Source organism: Brassica oleracea, chromosome C1 (genome assembly GCF_000695525.1).
Source record: "Brassica oleracea var. oleracea cultivar TO1000 chromosome C1, BOL, whole genome shotgun sequence".
NCBI lineage: Eukaryota > Viridiplantae > Streptophyta > Magnoliopsida > Brassicales > Brassicaceae > Brassica > Brassica oleracea.
The window spans coordinates 38037919-38048545 of NC_027748.1; the positions used below are offsets into that span (position 1 = coordinate 38037919).

General features: G+C 40.9%; 1 protein-coding gene and 1 pseudogene across 1 annotated transcript; one reads left to right on the forward strand and one right to left on the reverse strand.

Moving 5' to 3' along the window:
• Positions 1-514: 514 nt before the first annotated feature.
• Positions 515-3755, forward strand: LOC106328264 (TPR repeat-containing thioredoxin TTL2-like). Its single transcript, XM_013766676.1, has 7 exons — positions 515-1895; positions 1963-2158; positions 2233-2417; positions 2503-2836; positions 2921-3125; positions 3203-3309; positions 3380-3755. The coding sequence occupies exons 1-7, from the start codon at positions 802-804 to the stop codon at positions 3530-3532; spliced, it is 2274 nt and encodes a 757-aa protein (XP_013622130.1). The 5' UTR covers positions 515-801; the 3' UTR covers positions 3533-3755.
• Positions 3756-4310: 555 nt separating this feature from the next.
• Positions 4311-10627, reverse strand: LOC106339330 (annotated as a pseudogene).

The following is a 10627-nucleotide window of genomic DNA, read 5'->3' on the forward strand; positions in this document are numbered from 1 at the left end:
CTTCAAATTAAAAAAAAAAAAGTTAACCATTAGAAATACTGTAAAGATTTAGCCTATTTTTGTCAACATTTAATAAAAAATCATATTTCCTATAGATCAGTCATATCAAATATAGTCTGAGTACCTATAACTAAGCATAGTAGAGTGTTCAGTGTTGCGTGGACATAGTCGAGCGCAATCTACGAGAAGGATTTAGTCAAGACTTTGGATTCTGAATATTAAAAGAATAGCTATAAGCCTATAACCAAATCTTAATTTAGATCAATAGCGACATTAGTTTTCATTTGACTAGGCAAATATCTAGTTTAAAACAATGGAAAAAAAAAAACGAATAACAAATTTAAATATCTTCGTACGGTGTAAGATTTTTCTTTAATTTTACACTTTTTTCCATTTTATAAGAACAGTTGAGAAGATAAATCAGATTTTATATGTGTGTGTGTCAAGTCGCTGAAATACACACAAAATAATAAAAACAAATAATTTATTATTATTTTTGTTTCACTCGCTCTTCTTCGTCTCCTTCCTGTTCTATTCTCCTCTGAAACTCTTTCTCTCTCTAGAAACACAATTGCATTCATTCTTTTGCTTCGATCCTGTTACATAGCGAGCTCTCCATTTTTCCCTTCTCTCTGCTTTCCCGGCGGTGCATTGATCGGAGCTTATTCACCGTCGTTTCTATCGTGTCCAGCCATTGACGGTCATTGTTCTTGATTTCTCTACTTTTCATTGAATCCATAGAGAAAGTTTGAGACTTTAAGCGATCTTCTTTTCATAATCTCACCTTGGAGAGGACACACAATGTTGAAGCATATCAAACATGTTCTCGAACATGACACTGTCGCCGATAAGCTTCGCCGCAGATCATTGCATTTCGAAAATAATAAATCAGAAACTGTTAATGCGGATTGTGGATCACCGATAACTCCGCTTCGGTCCCCGCCGAGTGGACTCACCTCGGCGGCAACCACCACAAGCACCAGTAGTTTCAATTCTAGCTCGTCTGAATCGGTGACGGGCCGTGGTGGACATGCTCCGGTCACGACAAAAACCGATTCCCGCCGGTCAAATCCATCCGCCGCGAAATGTAAGCCTTCCACTTCCTCCGCCGTTCAGTCTGCGACTAACAATCCCGCCGCCGCTCAGTTGAGCTGTACATCCGCCGCGCAATCTTATAAGCCCACGGCTTCCTCCGCCGCTAAATCTTTAAAGTCCACCGTTCCCGCCGCCGCACATCGGAGGTCGAGCAGTGCCTCCGCCGGAGTTAAAGTTCGGTCGAGCATTAACATCCCAAAGACCGCGAGTGGGAATCCGAGAGCATGTCGGAGCTCTTTAGCTTCAGACTCAGCTTTGACTACCGTAAAACAACCGGTTAAAAGCTCCACTACGCCGCCGCAGCCGGTCAAAATCGTTCCCGCCGGGAATATTATCCCGTCCGGGAAGGTTCATATTACAGGGATGACTCAAGGAGTTACCAAAAGCATGGTACTTGGACCAGGTTCCAAATCGTACGGATACGGCAGCGTTGTCCGAGGAAACAGCTATTCTCCGACAACGTCAGTTTCTTCCTCCGGTACACTTGTAATCGCTAGTAGCTCTACCGGTGGCTCCGAGGTAGATACGTCGTGGCAAAGAGTGATGAATAGTCCGAACCCAGAAGAAGCAAAGAGACTTGGAAACGAAATGTTCAAGAAAGGTTGTTTCATTGATGCTTTGAAGTTTTACGACCGAGCATTAAAGCTCTCACCGACCAATGCGAAGTACCATAGCAACCGGGCAGCTGCATTGTCTGGTCTTGGTCGGATTGGTGAAGCTGTGATTGAGTGTGAACAAGCTATTCAATTGGATCCGAATCTTGCAAGGGCTCGTCATCGTTTAGCCACGTTGCTTATTAGGTAAAATTGAATTGCCTAATAGATTCTTGATCAAGAAAGGATATTGAAGTATTTGTTTTGGTTGCAGATTAGGTCAAGTTGATAGTGCCGGGAAGCACTTGTTCTGTGTGGAGGAACCATCAGATCCCATGGTGGTGAAGGTGCTTCAACAAGTTGATAGACACTTGAACAAATGCGCAGAAGCAAGAAGACGCGGTCTATGGAATGTTGTTTTGACAAAAGCAAGTGCAGCAATGGAGTCTGGAGCTGATATGTCTCCTCAGGTAAATAAAACAAGTATTCTTGTATTAACCTTATGTAACCTTAACAATAATCATATTTATTTCAAAAACTGCAGCTAGTTATGTGTAAAGTTGAAGCACTACTGAAACTCCAACGGCTTGATGAGGCTCAAACAATACTAGCATCTTCCCCCAACATGGAACTATTGCCAGCATCTTTCTTAAAGATTCGGTTTTTCGATATGATCTCCCAAGCTTACATATATTTTGTCAAATCTCAGATTGAGTTGGCTCTAGGAAGGTTAGATATTGATTGAATCTTGGTTTATTATTATGTTAATGAGTTGAAAAAAAAGTATAACAAGCAGACGCCAAAACTCTTGTAGGTTTGAAAACGCAGTTACATTCACAGAGAAAGCTTCAGAGATCGATCCACGAAACAGTGAGATTAAAGCATTGTATAGAAACGTTAGACTGATAGTTAGGGCGCGTGACCGGGGTAACGAACTTTATGAATCAGAAAGATACACTGAAGCAATCGCAGCTTATACAGAAGGCCTCAAGTTTGATCAATACAATGCTACTCTACTAGGTCATAGAGCAGAGTGTTTCTTTAAAGTTGGGTATTGGGAGAGCTCTATAGAAGACTGTAACCACGCATTGCTCATTTTACCTAGTTACACAAAGATTCGTCGTCAAAGGGCTGCATCATACAGCAAGGTAACATCTATATATATATGTGGTATGACTTAATTTTTGATCTTTTACTTGTTCTAAAAGTTTCTTCCTGTGAAACTGTTGTAGCTGGAGAGATGGGATGAAGCAGTGAGCGATTATGAAGCCTTAAGAAAGGAACTATCTTACGACAGAGAAATAGCTGAATCTTTGTTTCACGCCCAAGTTGCATTGAAGAGATCCCGCGGTGGAGTGGTTCTAAACATGGAGTTTGGATGTGAAGTTGAGGAGATATCTACCCTCGAAGAGTTCAAAGCTGCATTAACCCGTCCCGGTACGCGACATTTTCAAACTTGTTTACAGTCAGAGAACTTTCCTTACTAACTTGTTAAATATTTCAAATGGTGGCAGGAGTTTCCGTTGTACTTTTTATGAAAGTCTCTGACCGACAATGCAAAGAGATGTCTGTTTTCATGGACGCACTATGTATTCGTTACCCATCTCTACATTTCCTCAAGGTAAATAACAAAAACTTTGAACATATATATTTATGTAAATAAGTAAAACTTATATGTGATGTTTCAATAGGTGGACATTGAGAGATGTCCTGGAGTAGGTGATGCAGAGAAAGTGAGAATTGTACCAACATTCAAGATTTACAAACTTGGGACTCGGATGAAGGAGATTGTGTGCCCAAGCAAGGAAGCACTGGAGAGTTCAGTGAGGCACTATAGCCTTTAGCAAACTCTCTCAAACACGTTACTATTTTCATTTAAAAATGAGGAAAACTTGTCAATAATCTCTCAAGAGTCTAGAGGATTAGGTTTACAGATTTGATTCATTCATTGCTCGGTTTAGGAGTCATTTGCACATACAGAATTTTTTTGTTACTTAAAGGTGATGGAACCATAGAAAATAAATAGAGAGACACATTCATTCATGTTGTTAAAACATTTTTGTCTGAGTCTATGGTTTTTCCTCTATAAACAGAATGGTTAAGGACGCGTGATTAGCACTCGCTCATCTTTAGCAGGAGTAGAGTGTGGGAACTGTATACCATACATGTAGACACGGAAGTACGTGCCGAATGTTTAAATAGAACAAAAAACCGTGTCGTTTCCTCGCGCACCTCCCTTCTTTAACATCCCGGTTCGATTAATCATTCCTGCCGGTTACAGGGACCACATTTCAGACTTTAAACGACGTGCATGCAAACTACACGTGTTGTAGAAACGTATCAACAACTGTTAATGATTCTGGTACTGCGAAACAGAGAAGAGAAACAAAAAGACAAACAAAGATAAAATTTAATATTCAATCACTGTCTCTGTTTTTTTGTTTTCCACTTCAAGAAACAGAACCGTGATTAGAGTTTCACACACCAGGAAAATTAAAACATTTTTCAACGGTGGATACATAAAGTAAACTGTAATCCAAAACGTAATAACATTATTCTTAAAAAGGACAGATATAAAAGAAAGACACTCAAAAGTTTTGTTTTTCTCTCAGTGACTCAAACTCACTTAACCGGTGTTTTGATGAGAGTGTCCTCAAGACCAGGCGCGTATTCACTCTTCGGGTTAAGCGTAACGAGCTCTTGTGCTGATTTGCTTGATTGCATGATCTCTTTCGAAATGTGTGGCCGCAGAGTCACATTGTAGTTTTGATCACGGATTCTCTTCAATGTGTAGGCTTGACAGACATTCAGAGTTGTAATGTAAGAGTCACGCAGCCTGAGTCTCTGTTTCAAGTAAGGGTCTCCTTCAAGGTATCTGTGTCCAGCAGTCTGCAACAAAATGGATTTTAGTCATAAACAGAGGACTCTGTTTTTATGGTTTGTTATACGAAACAGAGGACTCTGTTTTCTTTATACCTGAAGGACGAGGCTCTTGGTTTCTTCAAAGTTGGTTCTGAGTTTCTCTCCAAAGGCCCATAAATCTTTTGAGACGAGGTGCTTGTCGTACAATGCAGCGATTCTAGGGTCTCCCTTGGCGAACACCATCTCAATAAGATCAATGGTGACTTGGAAAAACGGCCAGTGTTTGTACATGTCTTGAAGCATGTGGAGGTTCCTCACATCTTTCTTGATAGCATACTTGAAAGCTGCTCCAAAATCTAACCATACAGGAAGATGGAATCTCGTTAGCGTCCAAGCAAAGATCCACGAGATCGCACGGAGAGACTCAATCCCACCACTCGGTTTTCGCTTTAATGGTCTGCTTCCTATGTTCATACGTCCATACTCCAGCTCAGGTGTAGCCTAACAAAACCAAAACCAAACGGTTATAACACTCTGAACTATAAATCTTGGGGACAAACGTGAATACTTACAAGGCGGAAGTACTCGACAAATCGAGGTTCTTGGAAGACCACAGATCGATACTCCTCGGTAGCAACAACAACCATTCCATCAAGCAAAGCGCGCCACTCGGGTTTAGGCGAAACTGGAGGGTTCATCCCATGCTCAAGAGTAGCAGCTGTCTTGAAACAGCAGCAGGAGCTGCTTCGAGATCAGCTAGCTTCTCAAAGAGTGGAACAACTCTAAGTGGCTTCTTCACGTGGCACTCGCGCTGTAAAAGCTCAACAACAAGGACGTCACTCGGTGAAGTTGCCATGGAGATAATGTAAGCTCCAAAGCAGTCAGAAGGCAACTCAGATATGACTTTGAATGTGTCCAAGACATCAGCTATTTCTTCGGTTTTGGGAAGATCAAGTCCAAAGAGTGGACGTTTGCCCCTTAGCTCAGCTAGAAGCCATTCTTGGCGGCGCTCTTCAGACCAGTCTCTGTAAGAGGAACCGGTGTTTCAGTGCTTGGTGATATCATCCAAGACATCGTTGTGGCGTTCAGACTCTTGCCTAATGTCAAGCCTCACAAGGGAGAGTCCAAAGGTAGAGACTTGCCTCAAGAAATCAAGAAGGGTTCCATCAGCTATTGGACGGTCACCAGATGAGCATAGTGATCGGTAACATAGCTCAAGAGGCTCCAAGAACTACATAAACAGAAAAAATTATAGTACGCACACTAACATGTTGGAATCAGACAACAACTTAGTACATGTTTCTTACCTGTTCCACATCGGTGAAAGTGGCTTCTTCAGGGATGTCAGAGATTCCATTACTCAGCAATTGACGAGTGCGCTCACGTGTGTGATACAGTGTATCCCTCACATCACCAAGAACCACACGGTATGGCTCAGTTGGAGGTATTGTCTTCCAGAACTCTGCATCGAGTTAGAAAATATAACTTGAGAATGTGTTTCTTTTTATGATCTTGCGAGAAAGGAAAAATAAATCTGCATAAAAGTTTTGTGATTCAAACCTATGTAATGCTTTGCAGCATCTTTCCTTGAGTTCCTGTGGATCACATCAGCCGCAACACGGAACTCATCAGTGCAACGCCACATAGACAACTGCCAAGAAGAAAAAATGAATAAATCAATAGAATCTTGAGAGAGTTGAAAAAAGCTGTATCTTGTTGAGCAAGAAGCCTCAAACATGAGATTCTCGATTTGGTTGTAGTAGAGATTGGCAGCCATCATTCTAGCCAACAAGCGCACACATCTCGAGTAACCTCAGGTGTGACCCTAGGATTACCTGAAATTCATTTAAGATGGTTAGAGGGTGAACAAAAGGGAAACACATGTACCATCACGGTCACCACCCATCCATGAAGATAACTGAATCAATGGGGCATTGTAAGGAACACGTTCATCAATCCCAATGTTTTTCAGAGCCGGCGAAGGAACTTAGGGACACCGTTCCAGATTCTCTCATGGAAATAGCTCATTCATGCTCTCATTTCATCTTGTGAGGTTGGTGGCATTCTTTTTATCTCATCTGTGCGGAATGCAGCTTGAATCTAAACCAAGAGTTGAGAGTTTTTTTAAATAAAAAATCCACTAATCAAGATGTTAGAACTCAGTGAAGTTGAGTAACTTACCTCTCTTTGCAGAGATTCATCAAGTCATACTTACCTCTCTTTGCAGAGATTCATCAAGCTCCTGCTTGTCATCAGGAGTAATGTCCTTTGTATACAGTTGAGCAAGACAGTCCCTTATCCTGAGAAATCATTTTAAGGTCAAAAGAGTTGTCTCACTGATATCTCAATAGAAAGCAATATTCAAGAAATCGGTAGGCGGTGGTAAGGCACCTTATAAAGTATTTTGTTTAGGCAGGCTGTCTAAACCGATTTTTTGAACAATAAGCCGTTTTTTTTTATAAAAAAATCGTTCAAGAAAAATTGTTTTGTTTAGACTCGATTCGGCGTGTCTATATCAATTTTTATAACACTATTAGAAAGTAAGAAAACTAACCTGCCGTGCTTCTGAAGCAAAGATCTACGCACAGACTGAGTAGGATGAGCAGTCAAAACCAGATCAACAGTCTGATTCTTCAATGCATCAAAGATCTCTTCAGGTGACTTACCAAGGTCAGAAACAAGCCTCTTGAAAGTCTCTTCGATATCAGATTCAGTAGCTGCAGAGCTCTCATCAACGAAATCACCTTTCTTCAGCTTCTTGATCCTGCGGCGGTAAGCAATCTGGACCTCCTCAGCCAAATTGGCTAAGTTAAGCATGTGGGAAAAAGCCTTGGAGATAACAATGGAATCACCAGGGTCCAAACTGGTAAGGACTTTCCCTAGTTCCTCAAGCTTCTTAGGCTCATGTTTGCCTTCGTACTTAGCAGAGAGCTCGTACAGCTCTTGAATCTATATGCACATGATCAATATCAAGGTTCCGTGTCTCACAAGTTATTGCAGATTAACCAACAAAGATTCATGGAAACAAAAAAAAAGGTTTGACATTTGTGCAATCTGAGAAAATGGGTAATCGATTCAAAAAGGCTATTGTCTACCGTTTAACGTAGATCTTCACCGTGCAGATCATGGAGAATGTCGAGGAAGAGGTCGAGGAGAAGAGCATCATACTCGATAAGCTTATCGTCTTCACTCATTTTAGCAGGAACCAGTTGCTGAAGCTGTGCATCTATCGATGCCTTCTTCTCTATGTTACGACCCGCTATGATCGCTGATCAGACCGATCTCCACTAGCCCAGACGCTTTATGAACTCTTTTGTAACCCAAAAGAATGTTTTTTGTTGTACTAAATCAACAAAAAAGTAATGTAAATTCTGTTGGACCGATGGAACCGGGATTCTATAGACTGAAAAACAAACTTAAAAAAAAAAATCAAACTTTAAAAACAGAACTGAGATAAACCTTAAAATGATATCTGCGGGTAATAGGGGACAGAAGCCAATCAGATTCAAGGATGAGAGAATGAGAAAGTAGGCTCAACTATATATAGAGTTACACTTTTTTTTAATCATTTTATTAGAGTTTCTTCTGAGTTCTTTTTCGTGAATTAAACACATTTTTTTTTGTCAACTAGTAATTTTATTATCGGGAGAAAGACCAGAAGGGACAAAGTCCGATACAACATAAAACCGAAAGCCCAAAAGAACAACTGGACCACTGTACAATACATCCTTGGGCCGTAAGCCCTAAGAGAAAAACCGTTGAAGAAGAAATCCGACTCACCCCACCACGTGTCCGGTCGTCCGGCGACCAATGAACACGCGTCCTAACGAGAGCCTTCTATCTTCTCCCGGAGCCAGCAAGGAGACACGACAGATCACCGTCGACGGCGAAGACGAACACGAGACGAACCGTTCAACCAGAACGGTCAACGCTAAAGCTCGAGCCGCGAAGTCAGATGTGGCAGATCTACGAATCGACGAAGATATTAACCGCCTACAATCGATCTTCAAACCTCCGACTTACTTGCATGGAAGTACAAACACCTTTATAGATCAATCTAAGCTTGAAGATGCAACAACCCAAACGATTGGGGATGAAGAAACCATCGGAGTATCAGATCGAGAGGCAGGAAAAACAGAAAAGCCCGGAATCGTAGATCGTGATATCGGGAGAACCCCGGAAGAGAGCCGGCGAAAGCGATGGTGAAGAAACCATCACCTCCCGGAGACAAAAGCCGGCAAAGACGGTGCTATGGAAGCAACCGCTTCCCAGAGGCAAAGCCGGACGTTCATCGGAGGAGCTTATGCAACGCCGGAGTCCAAGACCGGCCGGGAACACCGAAACCGGTACACAAAAATGACGGACTCTCTCTCCCACAAATCAACTCTTAATCTTCTGAAAGATGAAATTTGGTAAGAAGGTTAAAGGATTAGAGAGAAAATTCTCTCACTAAGGAGAGAGAGACCCCACACAATTTTCATCTGGCACAATACAAAGCTAATTAAACACATTATCTAGTGAAAACATTATTCGTCAAAATCTTGTTTTGTAATGTAAAGGAATTATACTCACATATATTCTGCATCTTTTAAATATAATTACAATCAGATTACATAACATACAGAAATGAGATATTTTTTATTAATTTCATTCTATTTCATATTGTAATTCAGGGTTTGTTACTTATTTTTCGGAGTCTGTATTATTGTATCGAACAATAGAATTAGATATTGGAAATTGAGAAAATAATACTATTAGTGATAGTAATTTGATTGATTATCTAGATTCGAAATATAAAAGCATTAATTAATTTTTTTTTTCTAAGTTAAAAGCATTAATTAATATAGATTTGAATTTAAGTTTTAGTGATCAAAGTACTAATGTAGTGGATTCTGCTTTCTTATGTGTGTTTTCTCTTCCTTTAAGGAACATCTTTATGCCTTGCAGATATTGATTTCCAGAGCCGTGCCTGGCTATAGGCCAGTCAAGCATCAACTTGGAGCTAAAAATCAGAGTAATAATTTTAGGGGTCAATTTTGTAGTATGAGTCGCCTATAGCACATGATACGTCCTAGATTCGGACAAGGATCACTCAACAGGATTTTGGATATGAACTCGCCAAAGTAGGGAGATCTGATGGTTTGATAGGCGACACACAAGGTTGCGGAAAGGCCTTATGATACTACCGGCTTCGATTGTGGTTTGGAATGTGACGTCAAGACCAACAAGGAAATATATGTTTATTTGGAGAATCACTCGACAAAGAAACAAGAACTGTTCTAAGCAAAGAACAAAGAGATAAACTCATAAACTTTAAGGGGAAAATTGATTGGTTGATAATGAAGAAGAGTTTACATATTTATAGTACTTGTGGTAAATGAAAGACATTAATAAAAACACTTAGAAAATAACAAAATTGACTGAGAATGTGGAAGGTCAGTCAAGAAACTCTTCAGTTTCAGATCTGGTCGATGTGACTCTTCGGCTGATCTCTAGATTCATTCGATCAAGTTGAAGTCGCCGCGGTAAGGAGCTGGACGAACGCGGACGGTCTGGACAGTCCGTGGCCTGATCAAGCAGTGTACTGATGTGGCCAAAGGGGTTCACAAAGTATTTTTTTATTATTATTTTTTTTCTGTTTGATTTTTGTTTTAAAAAAAAAATATTATTAATCGAACCAATCGCGGGCCGTCACGTGTCGTGGGGCCCGCGCTACAGTGATGATCCGGGTTCAGTGCAGTGAACTCCCAAGAGGCAGGTTCATTGCTTTTGTTTATTTTCATATTTTTTTTTTTCGAAAACTGTGTGAACTCCCCATGGAGTTCACTGATGCAGATGGTCTAAGTCTTCAGATAGTGGATGATTCGTGCCTTAGAGAAATCTGAATGATAGAAGTCCAAGAGGGAGTCGGACATGAGGATTAGTCCATTGGCTCGATCATTGGAACAGTCGGTTCGTGCCAAACGGACCAAGAAAGAGAAGTCTCGATTAATTTGGGAACCCTCATGATCCAAGTCAAGTTTGGCATGATCCAAGTCAAGTTTGGCATGATCCACGTCAAGTCTGGCATGATCCAT

Bases quoted from the DNA above. Each gene is read 5' to 3' on its own strand.
- LOC106328264 (XM_013766676.1), top strand. From the start codon at position 802: ATGTTGAAGCATATCAAACATGTTCTCGAACATGACACTGTCGCCGAT. The intron at 1,896-1,962 runs GTAAAATTGAAT...TTTTGGTTGCAG, and splicing joins TTAGCCACGTTGCTTATTAG to ATTAGGTCAAGTTGATAGTG. The intron at 2,418-2,502 runs GTTAGATATTGA...AAACTCTTGTAG, and splicing joins ATTGAGTTGGCTCTAGGAAG to GTTTGAAAACGCAGTTACAT.